This window comes from Podarcis erhardii (assembly GCF_964252035.2).
Source record: "Podarcis erhardii genome assembly, chromosome: 7".
Classification (NCBI taxonomy): Eukaryota; Metazoa; Chordata; class Lepidosauria; order Squamata; family Lacertidae; genus Podarcis; species Podarcis erhardii.
In genome coordinates this window covers 73,213,712-73,235,172 of record NC_138511.1, presented here as the reverse complement: position 1 = coordinate 73,235,172, position 21,461 = coordinate 73,213,712, and the positions used below count along the sequence as shown (strand labels likewise).

General features: G+C 46.7%; 1 protein-coding gene across 3 annotated transcripts in view; it reads right to left on the bottom strand.

The window, feature by feature from the left end:
- The window catches only part of LUZP1 (leucine zipper protein 1), a 72,710-nt gene that overhangs the window by 8,567 nt on the left and 42,682 nt on the right, over nt 1-21,461 (bottom strand). For all 3 annotated transcript variants that reach the window (XM_081868731.1, XM_081868730.1, XM_081868729.1), the window contains one exon: nt 6,861-10,142. In XM_081868731.1, coding sequence (XP_081724857.1) covers nt 6,861-10,022 — 3,162 coding nt within the window. In that variant the 5' untranslated portion in view covers nt 10,023-10,142. The remainder of the gene's footprint in view (nt 1-6,860; nt 10,143-21,461) is intronic.

Below are 21,461 nucleotides of genomic sequence, written 5' to 3'. Positions count from 1 at the left end.
ACGGGGTGAGCTTCTGTTGCTCAGTCCCTGCTCCTGCCAACCTAGCAGTTCAAAAGCACATCAAAGTGCAAGTAGATAAATAGGTACCGCTCCGGCGGGAAGGTAAACGGCGTTTCCGTGCGCTGCTCTGGTTCGCCAGAAGCGGCTTAGTCATGCTGGCCACGTGACCCGGAAGCTGTACGCCGGCTCCCTCGGCCAATAAAGCAAGATGAGCGCCGCAACCCCCAGAGTCGGCCATGATTGGACCTAATGGTCAGGGGTCCCTTTACCTTTACCAAGCAACCGCACATCATATTGGGCAGGCCCCCTCCTGGGGTATTTTAAGGAGAAAAATATGTACAGTACTTTTTAGGGGCCTTGTATTGAGGGGAAAAGGTGGCTGCCTCCATAAATTCAAAAGGGGCAGCAATCTTTTTCTCAGGAGGGCATTCTGCAGGGTGGGTAACAATAACCAAAATTTCCCTGCAATTTCACGTCTTACAAAAGACGGAACTGCCGGAAGGCCCTCAGAGCTAGACCTTGGTGTCCAGGCTGAATGATGGAGGTAGAGATGCACCTTCAGGTATACTGGGCCAAAGCCATTTAGGGCTTTAAAGGTCAACATCGACACTTTGAATTGTGCTCAGAAATGTACTGGGAGCCAATGTAGATCTTTTAGGACCGGTGTTATGTGGTTCCAGCAGCCACTCCCAGTTGCCAGTCTAGTAGCCACATTCTGGATTGGCTGTAGTTTCCAAATCACCTTCAAAGGCAGCCTCATGTAGAGCGCACTGCAGTAGTCCAGATGGGACTTTGTTGGGGTGTGCGTTAAAAAATACTAATAATAATACTGCACTTGCAAGCTACCACCAGCAGAGGGAACTACAGCACAAGGCCGAGCTTTAATTTCAAGCTGGTATTATTCAAGTAGGGGCAGTAGCCAAACCCAGAAACGTTCAAAAATCATTCCGTATGCGTCCCTCAGAATCACATGTCCTTTAAAACAAAAAGTGCATGCACGCACGCACTTTTAATTGTTGCCTTCTGCTTCCTTGAGCATTCGGAAGGCTGTGCGCTTGAGGTCTGCTAAGTCTTCGCTCTACCCGAAATCATCTCCGTGTTATGAATGTTTCACTGATTATATTATTCGAACCAATGGCTATCACCAGAAAGGGAAGACCCTCCCTTATGTCAGGGCTTTCCCGTTTCCAATTTTTCCTGTACACACGCACACAGGTGGACAAAAGCAACAGGATTTGATTCTCATCTTCCATGTGTTCAAGAGACAGCTGCAAAACAAGAAGTCGTCACTTAGGAACATAGGAAGCTACCTGATACTGAGTCAGGCCAGTATCCCCAGGTTTTCAGGGGAAGCGGACAATCTCAGCAGTACCTGGAGATGCTGGGGACTGAACCTGGGACCTTCTGCATGCAAAGCACATGTTCTACCACTGAGCTATGGCTCCTCTGTTAAAAGCTTTTGTTCAGGAAAATGGCACAGAAGTGAGTGGAACTACGCGGCATTTTGGTAACAATCAAACTATTTCACTGGAATGTGATTTGTCAAGCTGCCTGGTCTTAGTACTCTGCACTATTGTGACAGTACTTTAAACGGTCATGATTTCCACCAAAACATCTTGAGAGCTGTAGTTTGTTTAGGACAGCGGGAGTTCTTAAAAGGTAAAGGGAGCCCTGACCATTAGGTCCAGTCGCGGACGACTCTGGGGTTGCGGCACTCATCTCGCTTTACTGGCCGAGGGAGCCGGCGTACAGCTTCCGGGTCATGTGTCCAGCATGACTAAGCTGCTTCTGGCAAACCAGAGCAGTGCATGGAAACGATGTTTACCTTCCCGCCAGAGTGGTACCTATTTATCTACTTGCACTTTGATGTGCTTTCAAACTGCTAGGTTGGCAGGAGCAGGGACCGAGCAACGGGAGCTCACCCCGTCACGGGGATTCGAACCGCCGACTTTCTCATCGGCAAGCCCTAAGGCTCTGTGGTTTAACCCACAGCGCCACACGTGTTCTTAGGAGACCTCTATTCCCCTCCCTCATAGAACTACAATTCCCAGAGTTTCCTGGGAAGAGGGACTGTTAAACCACACTGAAAATTGTAGCTCTGTGAAGGGAAAAGGGATAAATCTAACAAGAGAGTCAGCAAGAGATTCCCCCGCTTCGTAAGATCTTCCCAAAAAACTTTTGGCATATCTCAGCGTCTTTTGCAGCTCCTAAGATACAAATTTCTTAAAAAGTGATAAAACTCAACAAATAAATGCCAGGGCATGACCTTGAAGGGATACGATGCAGCAACTTTGCTGAAGCTAAGCAGGGCTGGGTCTGGATGAAAGACCCCCGTGGATCAGAGAATCGTGGCGTTGGAAGGGACCCTAAGGGTCATCTAGTTCAACTCCCTGCAATGCAGGAATCTCAACGAAAGCATCCGTGGCAGAAAGAAAGGAAAGCTATAAATGAAATACCGTATTGGCCCGAATATAAGCTGCACCTTTAAAATTGGGCGGGGGGGGGGGAGAGAAAATTGGGGGGGGGGAGAGAGAGAAAAAGAAAAAGTACCCATAAGGTTGTGAAAGAAGCCGCACCTTAACTTTTCAGTGTCGGAATTTGGGGGGAAAGCAAGGTTTATATTCAGGCCAATACGGTAAATGAAATCCTTCAGTAGCCAATGCTGATTGCGCTTTATGCTCATGATTCAAGTTGTTCTGAGATTGATCAGTTTCCTGTTGAGCTATATAATGCGCTGTCGTTAGACCCATTTTCCTATCGTTGATTAATCCGCAGATAACACCCTTGTAAGCTGGGCGATTAAGACTCTTGTTACACTATATTTGCTAATGATTTTGAAATACGTTTACTTGTGTATCAGTGTATCCTTAATGCACTTATATTTGTGTGTACTTAATTTTTTAATTTTTTTGGTCCATGCATTATGTATATATGAGGTGTCGCTGTGGCTGTTTTTCATTTCCACTGTCAGCAGGTGTTTAAGTTTGAGAAACGATATATATCTCCTACCTGTGACAGTATTGGGGCAATGGAAGGAACTGCCTAGGAGAGTCACAGGATATTTATAGCGCAGGTGTAAAAGAGCACAGAGAGGCAGCAGAGCTGATTTGGATAGAATTAGTGCTTCCTGCCTTGCTGCATTCTAAATTTAAGTTGCCAAAAGTGTAAGAAGGGTTTAAAATTTCATTTCTCACTGACATGGTTCCTATTAGCACTGTAAATACTGCCTACATAATTTATTTTTAACAGATGGGATGGGAAGTGCTGCAGTCTGGAATGCTTCTGTTCAGTCACGCCCTCTTCCAGGAAACTCCATTCCACACACAAACACCCCCCCATAGTTTTGTGTGAACACCCAACAAACGGCCGGTCGTTATTCTGTGCCCAGTGGTGGGGTGTTTTTTTGACATTCTTCTCTTCTTCAATTGAACTTATAACCCCCAAGGCCCATTGATTTCAGTGAAACCTAGGCACACTTTGGGCTGGTTAAGACAAGCCCCCCCTTCACATATTAGTCACATGATGGGAGATCATGTGATTACAGGGCCTTGGGACTGCACTGCCACCACTGCTGAAGCGAGATTCCCCTTGGCTCTACCTGCCTGAAGCAAGAAAGCCTATGTGCATAAAGGTCTATGGGTACAGGGTTCCCCAGCTCAGAAATCCAAATGCAACCCCATTTTGAATACCATTCTGATCGCCTTGACTCAAAAGGGATATATTTAGAGTTGGAAAAGGTTCAGGAAAGAGCAACCAGAATTATCAAGGGATGGAGCAACACTTCTGGGCTGCATCAACAGACGTATAGTGTCCCGATGAAGAAAAGTAAGAGTACCACTCTATTCTGCCTTGGTAAGACCACACCTGGAAGACTGTATCCAGTTCTGGGCACCACAATTTAAGAAGGATGTTGACAAACTGGAATGTGTGCAGAGAAGGGCAACCAAGATGATCAAGGGTCTGGAAACTATGCCTTATGAGGAACGGTAGAAGGAGCTGGGTATGTTTAGCCCGGAGAAGAGGGGACTAGGAGGAGATATGATAACCTGGGAGAAGAAAGGATTGAAGAAGATTGGAAGAAATTTAAGATTTATTTACAAAAATATTGTAATTTGGTTGAATGTTAAGAAGGATGCTTGATCATAAAATAATTGACCACCACTAAATTAGACTGGAATTTGATGATAAGTGAGATTAAGGAAAACATAAACCTTTTGGAGAATTGTTAGATTATATTTAAATGAGTGGAAATAAGATTGTAAACAAGATGATAATTTGCTTGAAAAAAAATTTCAACGATGTAAGTGGGAGCAGGAGACGTGAGGAAGTCCAGAGAAGTTATGGGATTTTGTTATGATATAACTAATGTTGTTTATTATTTGTGCATTTCTTTTATTAAAAAAAAAACCTTAATAAATATTTATTAAAAAAAAAAGGAGGAGATATGATAGCCATCTTCAAATATATTAAGGACTGCCATATGGAGAAGGGAGCATGCTTGTTTTCTCCTGCTATGGAGGGCAGCACTCGAACCAATGGCTTGAATTTGCAAGAAAGGAGATTCCAACTAAACATTCAGGGAAAAACTTTCTGATGGTAAGAGCTGGGTGGCAGTGGAATTGACTCCCATGAGAGGTGTTGGACTCTCCTTCCTTGGAGGTTTTTAAGCAGAGGTTGGGTGGCCATCTGTCTTGGATGCTTTAGCTGAGATTCCTGCATTGCAGGGGGTTGGACTAGATGATCATTGGGTCCCTTCCAACTCTTGGATTCTATGCTGCTATGCATTTGGGTGGGTTTTTTTTCATTTAGAGGAAAGGCTAGCAAGAGGTGACATGATAGAATTTTATAAAAATTATGCATACTGTGGAGAAAGTGGGCAGAGAAGAGTTTGCTTTGCTCCCTCCTAACACTAGAACAGGGACGCGGGTGGCGCTGTGGGTTAAACCACAGAGCCTAGGACTTGCCGATCAGAATGTCAGCGGTTCGAATCCCCATGACGGGGTGAGCTCCCGTTGCTCGGTCCCTGCTCCTGCCAACCTAGCAGTTTGAAAGCATGTCAAAGTGCAAGTAGATAAATAGGTACCACTCCAGCGGGAAAGTAAACGGCGTTTCCGTGCGCTGCTCTGGTTCGCCAGAAGCGGCTTAGTTATGCTGGCCACATGACCCGAAAGCTATACGCCGGCTTCCTCGGCCAATAAAGCGAGATGAGAGCCGCAACCCCAGAGTCGGCCACGACTGGACTTAATGGTCAGGGGTCCCTTTACCTTTAACACTAGAATTCAAGCACCAATTAGTTATCTAAATATTGACAAGAATCTCTCCACTACTGTATAATGAAGAAAACAACTCATTTCAGTTCATCAAATAAAGGTGAAATTTATGACAACTCAGTGAAATAGTAAGAATTATTTAAAAGTGTGCCCATCTCTCTCTCTCTCTCTCTCTCTCTCTCTCTCTCTCTCTCTCTCTCTCTCTCTCTCATTAGCATGAATTATGCTGGAAAGTTACCCAAGGACCGTGCCTCAGCAGGTCAGACATGTTAAGAGTACAATTCTATAAATGTCTATGCAGAAGAAAATCCCACAAGAATTCACTGAAGCTTAGTCCCAGGTAAATTGGTACAAAACTGTAGCCACAGTCTCTCTCACTTGGCCATCAATGATGACATCCAGGGTTTGTGCTTAGCCAGGCTTCCTCAAACTCTGCCCTCCAGATGTTTTGAGACTACCATTCCCATCATCCCTGACCACTGGTCCTGCTAGCTAGGGATCATGGGAGTTGTAGGCCCAAAACATATGGAGGGCTGAGGTAGAGGAAGCCTGTGCTTAGCTAAGGGATGGGGACAAGTCAGTACAGCACCCGATCCAATGAAGAGGTATGGGTTGCTGGTATTTAAATACATATTTGGTGTTTATTAGAATCTGGGTGACTCTGCTACTTGGGGTGAGGTAAGGTGGGTAGTGACAGGGGAGGGGGCCTTTTTCAGACATGGCAACCCACTTACAGAATTCTGTAGCCAAACAGGTTTGCCTTACACTCATTTTGTTGTCTTTTAAGAACCAGGCAAACCCAAGAAGTTTCCTTTCCACTGGATTTTTTTTTTTTTTTTGCGCAAGAAAGGAACAACAGGGCTCCCTTCCGAGCAGCGGGAGCAACTCCCTCTGTTTCTTTCATCTCCCATATCCCACAGAAATGGGAAAAGCCCCCGTCTCTCCCCAATGCCAAATAATGCAGGGAAGGAAAGTGATGACGAGCACAAACGACAGCTGGCTCATAAGCCAAGTCAACATTTGTGGAGCCCTGCCCAAGGTCATGTACAGTGGTACCTCGGGTTACATACGCTTCAGGTTACACACTCCGCTAACCCAGAAACAGTGCTTCAGGTTAAGAACTTTGCTTCAGGATAAGAACAGAAATCGGGCTCCGGCAGCGTGGCAGCAGCGGGAGGCACCATTAGGTAAAGTGGTGCTTCAGGTTAAGAACAGTTTCAGGTTAAGTACGGACCTCCAGAACGAATTAAGTACTTAACCCGAGGTACCACTGTATTTTATATTTTACTATTTGACCGTTTTTATTGTTTAAAAGAACTCTGCAAGCGGCCTTCTATGAAGCTGCAAAAGGCAAATATATTATACAAATAAACACATACATAAAATATGCCAATGTTATTATTGTATTATTACATATCAAGGGGATGGGGAAGCCAAGACTGAGACAGTTTCCTACTTTCATAGCAAGCGTAGCCCATACCCTCAAAAAAGTTTCATCTTCCCCTTGAATTTTATTTAAAAAGATATTTCCCCGCCTGTCTTGATTTAGGAATGCAAAAGTTTTACAGTAAAAGTTCAGAGCACACTTACCGGTAATACTGTGCAGCTCCAAGGGGAAGCAGTCGCAGGATCACTAATGCAGCTCCTCTGGCCAAGCATCTCGGATGCAGTTAAGCTACTTTTGGTCCTTCTAGAGTCTAATTCCAGAGCATTCCAAGAGTTTATACCAGCGCTGGCCCTTCTGGAATTCTGCTCAATTGCATATATGCGTGCACTAGTCCCTTCTGGTTTGTGGGGGTCCGTAGATGACCTATATGGATTTCGAGGGGTTGCATTTTCAACCGCCTTCGTCGCAGAGTCCTCCGAAGATTGCAAGCCCCGTCGCGTTCGCCACGCGCTTCTCACCGTGACGTGTTTGGTGTCGGGTGAGTTGGCCTCTGAAGCACCGTGGCTCTTCCAGTTGATTGTCTCCATGGGCGGTTCGCTGTTCTTCTCGCCGAATTCAGAAGGTTTTATCGTGATGCTGCTTTTTGAGACGACCGTTTCCACCCTGCTCCTAGGAGCAGGGTCCCCGTTCTTCTCAGCCTCGGGTAACTTCAGGGTTATATTGCTCTTGTTAATCGGTATCTCGTAAGGTGTGCTGGTCGCGTTTGTCCCCAGCGAAAGCTCGTTCGGAAGCACTCGGATGTTGCTGGCAGATATGTGCTGCTGTTCTTTCGCGGCATCGCTCGCGCTGGTCCTTTGAGTCACAGGCTCAGATGGGTAAATGGTAATGCTGCTCGTCATTTTGTGTGACACCGTCTTAAAGACAGGCTGCTGCTTTTCAGAGCTGGCTTCTGGCCCTGTGCCACCCATGATTTCCTTCACGTCCTTTTCCACAATCGCAGGCTTGATGACGGCTTTAGACCTCAGTGCTTCTCTGGGACTGAACTGCCTTCTCGATTTCGTCCCTGTAAGGGCAGCGGCTGAAGAAGCCCTGGAGGACCTGCTGAGCTCTTCCTCGCTGCTAGTACTTTTATCGTTTTCAAAAGGAGATGTTCGAATACCCCTCTTGGAGCTTGCGAACTCTCTAGATGCAGGTTCCCTTTTCAGCCCTACGTCAGCAGCAGCAGAAGCGGTTGCCATTTTACTTGTCTCTTCATTGGTGCTGAATTTTTCATGGCTGTTGGTGTTGATAGCTCTGGCCCTTGCAGAAGTGGGTTTTAGGCCCCCATTGTTAGAGTTTGCGGCTGAGGCAGCGGTCTGATCCATTTCTTCCTTCTGAGGATCTGAGGGACTCTGCAAGAGATCTTCCTGACTTCTTGAAATGAGCCAAGACTTTGCTAAAGGTGAGGGCTTTACCATTTCGTGCGGAGGTTCTCTTTCCTGGGAGTTTACTGCCTTCGGAGAGCTCTCTTCCAAGTGCTGCCTGCGAGATGAGACCAAAGCGGTTTCCATCTTTGAGGTGGTAGGTTCAGCAGCTAATGTCTCCGTAGAGAGATAATTCCTATAGGACAAAGCAGTTCCATTGGAGGCCCCCCGGTTAGTTTTTGAGATGCGAGTCTCTGTCGAAAGAGCAGGTTGTTCTGCAACGTGCGTCTTAATTCCCTTTTCAGAAGGCGATATGGAGGTTTCCGTTTTGCTGGGCTTCTCTTCAAGTTCGTCAGACTTACAGTGATGAGCGTCGTTTGGTGATTGGGAGGTTTTTTCCACTTTGCTCCTCAACGCACTCTCGTTCTTGGGTTTCGAAGAGGCTTTCCAAGACTTGTGCTCCTGTGCTGCAGGTGGGTAACGACTAAGCACAGATGGCTGCTCTCTAGATTTCTTTACTTCTGCCGGTGGGCTTCCACTGTCTTTCTGTGAGGAAAAGTGCATGCCCAGCGTGGATTTGTCTTCTGTCCGTTTAGCATCAGTTGCTAAAGTGTCCAATAGCGCTGATGTGCTCGATGCTTTGGCTGCTCTCCTGCTATTTAGGTTAGGGCTGGTGACCCTCTTGCTGCCTTGGCTCTCGCTATTAAATGAGAATTCTCGGTTGCGTATTCTCTCCCGCCTGTGCTGAGGAGAAAGTTCCCGAGACTTATGCTTAGAAATAGCTGACTCCGCTGTGACAGCTCTGTGTTTGGGTCTGTCGTGCTTCACTCGGCTAGGTAAGTTAATTTCCTCTGTTCCTGCCTCACCGTTCTCCAGCTCTTTCTGCTTCTTCATCTGCGTTTTTATTTCTTCAAGTTGGCCTATGAGGAGCTTATTTTTGTTTTGCTCGCTCAAGTAGCTGTCATGCAGGTCATTATTCTTTGCTCTCAGGGTTTTGAGCTCCTCTTCTAAAGACTCAAAGTGTTTGATTTGAGTCTTTAGCTTCTCAATTTCTTGGTTGAGGTCCTTCACTTTGTTGTCTTCTTGATTCTTATTCTTCTGATTTTCTGATTTGTTCCGAGTTTCGTTTTCCACAAGCTTTAGGTATTCCAAACTCCCTTTTCTCCTCGTTTCCTTCGAGGACAGCGCCGAAGTTGTCAAGTCAACTTCAATCCTCAGGTCATTTCTGTCCAGAATACTATTGGATGATCTTTCTAGCAGGTTAGATGTGTTTCGCGTTTGATCTGCCCGGTTCAGTTTATTATTTTGCTCAAGCTTTTGTGTCAGCTCTTGTATTATTTTCTCATTCTGCTTCTCCTTCTCAGTGAAGTGTTTCTTTTCGTTAACAAACGTGAGAGCTAGCGACTTAAGCTTTTCCAGTTCACTCACTAAGCTCTGCTCAGTTTTATCCAGCCTGTCTTCAGATTGCTCAAGTTCTTTTACTTTTGCCCTAAGAACTTCCAGTTCCGTCGAGATTTTCTTCGTCAAGTTTTTCTCCTCGTTGAGGCTGAGGCAGAGCTGAGTACAGTCATTCTTACTTCTGCCAAAAGCTTCCTCCAGCTTCTCCAGCTCTGCCATTCGCTTCTGAAGCCGCTCAATTTCGGATTTCAGCTCCCGAGTGAGACTTTCCTCCTCCTCCAGTTTCTCCTTCATCAGCTGGCAAAGCTCTTCCGCTTTCCTGATCTCCTCATCCTTCCCTTCAATTTTCAAGACTCTTTTGCGCAAAACTTCCACATCGGCCAGCATGCTCGAGTTGCTGCCTTCTGCCTGGATAACTTTGTCCTGCAAGTCCAGCAACTCATCCTCAGCTTTCTGGAGGTTTTTCGTCGCTTCCTCTAATTCATCGAGACGGCGGCCGAGACTCTGGAGCTTGAAACGTAAGTGACGATTCGACGTCTCTTTATAAGCTGAATAGTCTGCCATGTTTGTTCTACCCCCCTGCTTTCAGGGGTTTTTTTTCCAGATGGGAGTGAGGAAATGGATTTTTATAACTCTTTATTCTTCTACTTGTTTCATTAAGTTCCTTGGGAAGATGACCAGCACCTGGAAAGAGAAAGCAGGTGGTAAGTATAATGGAAAGGATATTTCTAACTGCTTTTCTGTTCAAGAGCTGTGATTCAAATTGATCTGATTGGTAGAGGAAGGGCTACTGCACAGTGGCAGAACACATGCTTTGCATGCAAAAGGACCCAGGTCCAGTCCCTGCCATTTCGAGGTAGGACTGGGAAAGACTAATGTACACCCCCCTCCCCGAAAACTGCTGCCAGTCAATGTGTAGGCAATGCCAAGCTAAATAACAGTTTTCTGTCACACATGCAGAACAGATCCTGGCAAGCCTGGATAGCTCAGTTGGTTAGAGCGTGGTGCTGATAATGCCAAGGTCACAGGTTTGATCCCTGTAAGCTGCATATTCCTGCATTGCAGGGGGTTAGACAAGATCCTTAGGGTCTCTTCTAAGCCTGCAATTCTATGATTCAAGGTTTGTTATATTGTCACCAAGGATGCTGAACAAGGGCGATGCAGAAGCAGCCAGCCCTTATGTGTTTATCCTCACAAGAGAAGACTGTCATGAGGCGCATTAAAGACCATTGTGGCGCCTTTCTGCGAAGCCTGTTTAGAAATGACTCACATCCCATAGGCAGAAGGTCATTTAGCAGCAACTCGGCCACCTGCGGCCTCTGTGAAAGCAGGCCATGCTCTTTTCCTGAAGTTGCCACTTTGAGCAGAAGACATAGGCAGTGTTCCATGTCCAGAATTTCAAGATAATGCAGCCCCTCGCCTCCCCAACTCAGCCTTGAAGGGGTGGGGGTGGGCTATGTATTTGCAAAGGTATGCAACATTCTCAGCTCTGATCATAATGAGTCCCATTATGCCAAGGGGAAGGAGGAAAACAACAGAGAAAGTCCCCACAAAAGTGACAAAGGGGGAGGGAAGAGAAGGGAATGCCCAATTTTATGATGACACAACATATACGAGCAAGCCAAAAATATACTCCTGTATCCTCCTTTTATTTGGCAGCGACCTTCCTTTCCAATGGTATCCTGATGCCATCTGTTTGCAAGGGCAGAAGTCTCTGTCCCAATTCCCACCTCAGGTGTGAGTCACAAGGTTATAATGCAGTTCTACAGTTTCGCAAAGGGGAGCCGCAGTTCTTCTCCCAAAAGGGTCAGGAATTTCCTCTTCCCTGCCCGTCACTCAGTACCTGGGGGCTGAGGAAGGTGCAGAAAGGGGGCCTGGTGGAAATGAGAAAGGGGTTGGAGCAATTCGCCTATTGGGAAAGGTTGCTTTTTAGTTTTAGGAACATGGGGAATGTGCTAGAGGTGCATATTGTTTTACGTGGCATGGAGAAAATGGGACACAGGCCTCTCACATAATCCTCGATCCCAGGAAAACCCAAGTTGCATGTTGGGTGGGTATCACACAGCTCATAGCTAAACTATGGGATTCAGTGCCACAAGGTGCGGTGGTCCACCAGCACAGATGGCTTTAAAAGGGAAAACAGACAAATTCGTGGAAGATAAGTCTACCAATCATGATGGCTGTGTACTACCACCTCATGTCTGATCTGAACCCATGGAGAACCACTGCCAGTCATTATAGAAATAACAGTGGTCTTTAATAGTCCAACTTGGCAGAAGACAACTCCCTGTGTCCGTATGTCAGAAGGTGTGCAGCAGTGTTCTAGCTTCCAAGTCATCTTCATGGGTAGTCCCATGTGAAACCAACTGCAGTAATCAAGGCTCAAAGTTTCAGAAGCGTGGATTGGCATGTAGCAAGGTCTCGCCTTGCCATAAAATGGCCTCCTAATCAGTCCAAGATGGGGGGGGGGACACACCTCCTGGCAACAGCACTAGGATCCAGTATTACATCCAGGGTTTGTGCTTAGCCAGTCACAAAAACCCTATTGGTCACCGGTAGGCTGATCCCCTCCAGACTAAGGCTATTTCTCAACCATCCCCACCTCCAGCTTGTCTTATTCACCCTCAGCCATTTGAACATGACATTCAGACCATGGTTCAGGACAAAGATAAAGCTTGTTCACACATTACACTGAACCCAGGTACAAGCTGTCTCTGTTCATGTTCAAGTCGTTGTGTGAAAGAGTGCAGCTTGTTCATTTGTGCATTTCAACTATTTGTGGACAGTGGTACCTCGTGTTATGTACCACACTCCTTACGAACGCTTTGGGTTACGCCCTCCACTAACCCAGAAGTAGATGCCCCTTGTTGCGAACTTTGCCTCGGGATGTGAGCGGAAGTCGTGCTCCAGCAGTGCGGCAGGCGCCATTAGCGAAAGCGCACCTCATGTTACAAGCATTTTCTGGTTATGAACGGACCTCCGGAACTAATTAAGTTTGTAACCAGTGGTACCACTGTACACAAATTGTGCACTCACTATTAGCTGTAAACAACCCTGTAACTTGATCCTGAATGTTCTGTTATTTTTAATTGTTTCATTTATGGGTCCCTTTACACATGAACAGTCCCAAAGCAACTCAAAATATATTTAGAGTGAGGTCTAAATATACAGTGTAGCAATGTATATTGATCACCCTCCTATCAATTCCTATCAATTTACATTGACAGATGAAATCAATTGGATCGTCTGGTTGAACTGCTAAAGCAAATCATTTGGAAGGCATTCCCCTAAACACTTGTCAAATGTAGCAGGCAACGTAACAGAAGATCATGGTCTACGGTACCAAAAGCTACAGGCAGATCCAGCAAGACCAGAAATGAGGAATTTCCCTTAACAAGTTCATAGAATCATGAAACTGTAGAGTTGGAAGGGACTCTGAGGATCATCTAGTCCGACCCCCTGCAATGTAGGAAACTCAGCTAAAGCATCCATGACAGATGGGCCACCCAACCTCTGCTTAAAAACCTCCAAGGAAGGTGAGTCCACCGCCTCTCGTGGGAGTCTGTTCCACTGCCGAACAGCTCTTACTGTCAGAAAGTTTTTTTCTGAATCTCCTTTCTTGGAACTTGAAGCCATTGGTTCAATATGAAGCTCAATACAAAGATCATACACCGGGTCAACTAACATCTTCTCTGTCTCACAGACGGTGCAGAAACCAGATGGGAAAGGATGACTTTCGAATGTGACCTAGAAGGACCCAGCACTTAACAGACACCATGGGAAATGTAACTGCAAGGACCTTTACTCCTAATTTGCTTCTGGACTGAAGGCTCCTTCGCACAGCTATCCCAGAGGGATCTACCAGGACTAGTCCTCTGCAGCAAATCCTCATTCATCCCTACATAATAAAAGGGGCCACGCTAGCCTTGTGGTCTGATTAGCCCTGCTGCGATAGCCTTGCGACATTTTGCCTTCAGTTGCCAAAGAGCTAAGTGATGCTATCCCAATGAGCAATCTTGTGGTGCAAATGGCTATTTGATGTTATTCACAGGGTTCCTTGTCTGCAAACCTTATGACTACTGAAAGTCACTGAGAGCAATTATGGTGTTTATCTTAAGAAACATGGGTAATGATGGCTGGCACCTGTGATTTTAGTAGGAGCCTGTCACAAGTCCATTGCTGTCTGGGCTGTTGTTTCCTTAGGACCTTTGATCTCTTCAAGTGCTAGACAGGGAAAATTCACAGACAATGAAGGGAAGAAGAACAGAGGGAGAGGGGGCAGGTGATGGACTTGTGACATGCCCCCACAGACATCACCGCCTCCTGGCTGTCAGTTCTTTTAAAGGAGGAATTCAAGTGCACGCTGGTACTTTAGGTTTGTGCATTTAAAGTGGATTGAAGCACGACAAACCCACTTTTTAAAAATAAAAATAAAAAGTGTGGTTTGGAAAGTGACAGGGAAATGCATTGAACTAATGATTAACAGGATGGTGTATAAACACCCCACAAGCAAATCAGAATGAATGAAAGATTGTAGAGTTGGAATAGAAACCCCAAGGGTCGTCTAGTCCAACCCCCCGCAAAGCAGGAATCTTAGCATGAGGTCCTGCATCCAATTTGAAACCATATCAGACCCTGCTTAAATTTGCAGATGCACTAGCAGTTTTTGAATGCTTATTGTTATGTAAGTGCCCTGTAAACAAATCAGAACAAAAGAACAAATGCTCAATAAAGACCAGACATAATCTAACCGCCATGTAAGCCTTGTGCAAGCAAATTAGGATGAATACTAAATAAACAGGTCATCTTGAGAAACCCTCTAAAAATAACCACCATCTGCACACCAACTCCACATTAGTTGAAGGCAGCGACTGATGTTTACACTCTATGAAGCATGAATGCTATTCAACATTAAGAACTATTTCCAACTACATTTTACTCAAAGTAGTTCCATTGAAATTAATATGCCTAACTTAGTCATTGTTCATTAATTTCAGTAGGTCTATGCAGACAAGGACTACCATTAAATACAGCCGGTCCAGTATATCTGAAGGAGAGCCTCCACCCCCATCGTTCTACCTTGACACTGAGGTCCAGCGCAGAGGGCCTTCTGGCGGTTCCCTCACTGCGAGAAGCCAAGTTACAGGGAACCAGGCAGAGGGCCTTCTCGGTAGTGTCGCCCACCCTGTGGAACGCCCTCCCACCAGATGTCAAAGAGAACACGATGAATGTATTGCCAAGAATGTTGTTTTTGTTTCAAACTTTGCAAATTATGGACAAGATGGACTGTTTCAAGGGTTGGCAGCAAGATATTTCTAAATTTATCTGGCAGGGCAAAAAACCCAGGATAAAATTTAAGATTTTAACTGACGCAAAGGAAAGAGGGGGATTTGCCCTGCCGGACTTGAAACTATATTATGAATCAGCAGCTTTCTGCTGGTTAAAGGACTGGCTGCTTCTCGAGAACACAGACATTTTGGATTTGGAAGGATTTAACAATTTTTTTGGGTGGCATGCATATTTGTGGTATGACAAGGTTAAGGTGCATAAAGGTTTTAAAAACCATATTGTCAGGAAAGCATTATATAATGTCTGGATTAAATACAAAGACTTGCTGGAGAATAGAACTCCAAGGTGGCTGTCATCAATGGAGGCAAAAGCTTTGAAAAAACTTAATATGGAGGCTAAATTGCCAAAATACTGTGAAATTTTAGAACAGGAGGGTGATAAGTGGAAATTGCAGAGTTTTGAGAATCTAAAAGATAAAGTGCGAGACTGGCTTCACTATTACCAAATATTGGAGGTCTATAAGTTGGACAGGAAAATTGGCTTTCAGGTGGAAAAATCAAAATTGGAAACAGAGTTGTTAGAATCAAAAACTAAGAATTTGTCAAAAATGTATAACTTGCTGTTGAAATGGAATACACAGGACGAAACAGTTAAATCAGCTATGATTAAGTGGGCTCAAGATATTGGTCATAACATTATGTTTGCTGACTGGGAAAGGTTGTGGACCACCAGTATGAAATTCACGGCATGTAATGCATTGAGAGAGAATATTATGAAAATGATCTATAGGTGGTACATGACCCCAGTCAAGCTTGCAAAAATTTACCACTTAACAGATAATAAATGCTGGAAATGTAAAGAAAGTGAAGGTACATTCTTTCACCTCTGGTGGACATGCCCAAGGATTAAGGCTTTCTGGGAAATGATATATAATGAAATGATATATAATGAAATGAAAAAGGTATTTAAATATACCTTCCTGAAGAAACCAGAGGCCTTTCTCCTGGGTATGGTTAGCCATGTGGTGTTAAAGAAGGATAGAATTTTTTTCATGTATGCTACTACAGCAGCAAGGACTCTCATCGCAAAGTATTGGAAGACACCAGATCTACCCACCCTGGAAGAATGGCAGATGAAGATGACAGACTACATGGGACTGGCAGAGATGACGGGCAGAATCCGAGACCAGGACAAAGAGACAGTGGAAGAAGATTGGAAGAAGTTTAAAGACTATCTCAATAAATATTATAAAATTAATGAAGGCTAAAAAGATTTGGGTTTAAAAATTAGTGGTTTACAGGGGCGTTGATTAAGGAAAATGAACAGAATTATTAAAAACTATGGGAAAAATGGGAATGGATTTGCTGATAAGATAAATGAGATTAGAATACAGAAGGGAGAGGTGTGAGGAGGTCGGTGAAATTAGGTTTAGAAAATAAGGTTTGAATTTATACTTGTTTTTGACTTGTTTGTTGGTTTATGTTTTGTTGTTGTTGTTGTTGTTGTTTGTGTCTGTGTTTATATGTGTTTATTCAAAATTTTAATAAATATCATTTAAAAAAAACAAAACAAAGAGAACAACAACTACCAGAATTTTAGAAGACACCTGAAGGCAGCCCTGTTTAGGGAAGCTTTTAATGTTTGATGTATTACATTATTTTGATATTTTGTTGGAAGCCGCTCAGAGTGGCTGGGGAAGCCCAGCCAAATGGGTAGGGTATAAATAAAATAATAATAATAATAATAATAATAATAATAATAATAATAATAGTTATTGTTATATTCCCTCTCAATAGGAGGAGCATTCCCAGGATCATCAACACTGGGCTGCTCCAGTCACTATAGGTCACAGTTCTCCGGCGGGGAAGGACAGTCTGGAAAGGCCCCCTCCACTTCCACAGTGGTGGCGGAAGAACCATCTTCCATTAGCCACACACCAAATTTCACTTGGAATATCCTGGGAATAAGCATATACAGTGGTACCTCGGGTTACATATGCTTCAGGTTACAGATGCTTCAGTTTACAGACTCCGCTAACCCAGAAATAGTACCTCGGGTTAAGAACTTTGCTTCAGGATGAGAACAGAAATTGCGCAGTGGCGCAGCAGCAGCAGGAGGCCCCATTAGCTAAAGTGGTGCTTCAGGTTAAGAACAGTTTCAGGTTAAGAACGGACCTCTGGAACAAATTAAGTTCTTAACCCGAGGTACCACTGTATATAGGCTTTGCAGCCACCTTTCTTGTTTGTAAGTCCTTTCACCCAAACAGAATTCTACCAATATTGATCTGCACATTCTGCGCGATTGTGCAATATGCATCCCTGCCAATTTCAGTTTAATTACTCTTCTGGCTCCTTTTGATTTGATCTGGCACACCTTTCAAAGTTACCTATGCACCCTTAAAGGACAGAAAATAGACAATAATGCTGAGGATGCTGAATTCTTCACTAGCATGGTGTGGTCCCAGAACTGTGGAATACATACAGAGCCCCAATTACTATAGAAAACTGTAGTGTTAAAGATGGTAGAACAGAGGTAGGGAAATGGGCCTGGGCTGCTCCCCTGTCAATCACCTGGCAACATAATAATGCCAGGTGAGTGTGCAGCTTGAAATCAAACTGTGTTGACAGAACAGTGAGCAAAACACCAACCGTCAACTAGCTGGCAGTGTGTGCAAAGCCCTTTGCACAGTAAGTCTTCTCAAATGTTGAAGATCAGCTGATTGTCAGTGCGTGAGAAGCCTTACATTGCTTCCCAAGTTCTGACTATCAGCTTGTGCCTTAAGGTAGTGTTGGCCAAACTTGGCCCTCCAGCTCTTTTTGGACTGCAACTCCCATCATCCCTAGCTAACAGGACCAGTGGTCAGGCATGGTGGGAATTGTAGTCCTAAGGAGTCTTGCAGGCACCGCCAATCAGCTGATTGGTGGTGCCTACAAAGTTCCTCTTGTCCAAGCCTCTTGTTACCTGCCCCACACCTACCGCCATATATGACACTAGGTGTTGTGCAGGTGGAATGACTTGGTCATAGGACCACAGGTTCCCCATCTCAATTCTATGTAAAATACCTATTTGCTGTTTCTCTGTCCAGCAGCTGGTCTCTAAAGTATCTGATGATAGCTCAGTTGGTTAGAGCATGGTGCTGATAATGCTAAGGTTGCGTGTCTGATCTCCATATGGGTCAGCTGCATATTCTGGCATTGCAGGGGGTTGGACTAGATCAGTGTTTCCCAACCGGTGTTCCGCGGCACACTAGTGTGCCGCGGGACGTCGGCTGGTGTGCCGTGGGAGGGAGGCGGGCGAGTCGGGCGGCGAGAGGCGGGGCGGCGGCGGCGAGCACACGCGGGGCGGGGAGCGAGCTCCCTCCCACATCCCATCGCCCCGTGCTCCGCGCTGGTGTCCGCAAGCCTTGCGCACCCGGGGGATCTCCCCCCGGGAGCGCAAGGCTTGCGGGCAGCAGCCTGCAGCGCGGAGCACGGGGCGCCCTCCGGAGGACGCCCCGTGCTCTGCGCTGGTGTCCGCAAGCCTTGCGCACCCGGGGGGAGATCCCCCGGGTGCGCAAGGCTTGCGGACACCAGCGCGGAGCACGGGGCGATGGGATGTGGGAGGGAGCTCGCTCCCCGCCCCGCGTGTGCTCGCCGCCGCCGCCCCGCCTCTCGCCGCCCGACTCGCCCGCCTCCCTCCCACGGCACACCAGCCGACGTCCCGCGGCACACTCCGCGCTGGTGTCGGCCAGCCTTGCGCACCCGGGGGATCTCCCCCCGGGAGCGCAAGGCTTGCGGGCAGCAGCCTGCAGCGCGGAGCACGGGGCGCCCTTCGGAGGACGCCCCGTGCTCCACGCAGGTGTCCGGAAGCCTTGCGCACCCGGGGGATCTCCCCCCGGGAGCGCAAGGCTTGCGGGCGTCAGCTGGCAGCGCGGAGCACGGGGCGCCCTTCGGAGGACGCCCCGTGCTCCACGCAGGTGTCCGCAAGCCTTGCGCACCCGGGGGATCTCCCCCCGGGAGCGCAAGGCTTGCGGGCGTCAGCTGGCAGCGCGGAGCACGGGGCGCCCTTCGGAGGCCACCCCGTGCTCCGCGCTGGTGTTGGCAAGTCTTGCGCACCGGGGGATCTCCCCCCGGGAGCGCAAGGCTTGCGGGCAGCAGCCTGCAGCGCGGAGCACGGGGCGCCCTCCAGAGGACACCCCGTGCTCCGCGCTGGTGTTGGCCAGCCTTGCACACCCGGGGGATCTCCCCCCGGGAGCGCAAGGCTTGCGGGCGGCAGCTGGCAGCGCGGAGCACGGGGCGCCCTTCGGAGGACGCCCCGTGCTCCGCGCTCGTGTTGGCAAGCCTTGCGCACCCGGGGGGCGCATGGGGCGCCCTGAAACAGAGGGTTCCCCATGCTGCGGACTGTAGCCTGCCGCCGGACGCGCGGGGCGCCCTGAAGCAGAGCGCCCCTCGCGCCAGGCAGACATGGGCCAGCCCCACAAGCTCGGGGGACAGCGGGGAGGCGCAGCACCGCCATCCCACTGTTCCCCGACCTGGTTTTTTGGGGGGGAAATAAAGGAAAAAAAATTTTCCTTTATTTCCCCCCTCAAAAAAGTAGGTGCGTCCTATGGGACGGAGCGTCCTATGGGACGAAAAATACGGTACTTACTATTTCATAATAAAGTAATTATAAAATACTTTCTTTGTGTTTATTTGATTCCTATTAAAGAGAGTTACTTTATATATAGTCAATATAGGCACAGAGTTAATTTTTTAAACATTTTCTAATGGTGGTGTGCCTCGAGATTTTTTTCATGAAACAAGTGTGCCTTTGCCCAAAAAAGGTTGGGAAACACTGGACTAGATGATCCTCAGGATCCCTTCCAACTCTACAATTCTATGACTCTAAGACACAATAAACTTAGCAAGATTTAAATTAAATATAAGGCGGCAATGACTGATGAAGGCAGGGGTGGGAAGGGTAAAAAATGTCTTTCTCCCCAGCCCTTAGATGTTACTGCTGCTGCTCTTTAAGGATTCCATGAATTCCAGGGGGAAACAGACCCTGGACTTGGAAGTGTTCTATTTAACAATCCAGGCCATGTACCACCTGAACTTGTCATCCATGGAAGGTGGGGCCTCCCCTCACGAGTCTATGGCTCTTCCCTTAAGTTAAAAGCAGCTATCAGAGACACCCCCAGCCCAATATTCCTTGTCTAGCTTTCTCTCTTATCCTGAGAACACCAGGAAAATTTGTAGTCACTTATGTCCTGCAAAGGGACGCAGGTGGCACTGTGGGTTAAACCACTGAGCCTAGGACTTGCCGATCAGAAGGTTGGCGGTTCGAATCCCCATGACGGGGTGAGCTCCCGTTGCTCGGTCCCTGCTCCTGCCAACCTAGCAGTTCAGAAGCATGTCAAAGTGCATGTAGATAAATAGGTACCGATCCGGTGGGAAGGTAAACGGTGTTTCCATGCGCTGCTCTGGTTCGCCAGAAGCGGCTTAGTCATGCTGGCCACATGACCTGGAAGCTGTACACTGGCTCCCTCGGCCAATAAAATGAGATCAGCGCCGCAACCCCCGAGTCGGTCATGAGTGGACCTTTATGTCCTGCAAACATAGGCTTAATTGCAGCAGTTTACAGATGCTCCACGAAAAGCTAAGTTTTCCTGCTGATCTGATGCCCTTGTAAGGGGTGGGGGTGGGGAATAATAACTGCACACAAGTTTTTTTCAGTTATATGCACAGAGCTGCAGCCAACATGGCTGGCTGCAGGAAAAATTTTAGTTGGACATATCAAGGTAAGCCAGACGTTTAAAAAGAGAAGGTACTTTCCCGTCAATGGAAATAGCCAAGAGATATGCATCCAATCAAACGAAATTGACTGGGATGTTTCACAATGCCATCTCCTCTTAGCACATTCCTCCCATTGCTAAATATATTTCTTGTAAACACACACACACACACACACACACACAAGGACTAGGAACTTGTTTACAAAACCAGCTTCCTTGCGATAACCTCTTCAATCTTCATTAGAAGGCAAAAGAGTTCAAAGGACTTTAAGAGCTATTTAGTCCAGCCTGTGTCGCAAGCATAGCTATTGTCTTGTCTCACACCCCATAAAATCGCCCATGCAGTGCAGGCTAGAGTTACCTCGGGTTACATACGCTTCAGGTTACATACAGTTCAGGTTACAGACTCTGCTAACCCAGAAATAGTGCTTCAGGTTAAGAACTTTGCTTCAGGATGGGAACAGAAATCGTGATCTGGCGGCGCAGCGGCAGCAGGAGGCCCCATTAGCTAAAGTGGTGCTTCAGGTTAAGAACAGTTTCAGGTTAAGTACGGACCTCCAGAACGAATTAAGTACTTAACCTGAGGTACCACTGAATCTAACACGAGCAGAGAGCAAGCACACCAGCAAAGAGAGGTTAACGGCTCCGTACACATTAAAACCAAGTGAGCCAAACCAGTTTCCAAAGCAGTGAATGGCCTTGTGCTGACTCATTGGTCCATGTAGCTCAATACTGTCTACACTAACTGGCAGGAACTGCCCAGTTTGAGGCAGCAGCTTTTCCCCTGCTCTCCCTGGGCTTGAACCGGGGACCTTCTAATGCAAGGCAGACTCTCTACCACTGAACTAACCATGGAGAAGGTCCTTTACCAAGACCAAAAGAATCTGAGCGGCCAAAAACTGTGAGCGCGCACAGTGCTCAGAATGGCTGGCAATGGTTGAAGAGGAGTGAGGGAGATAACC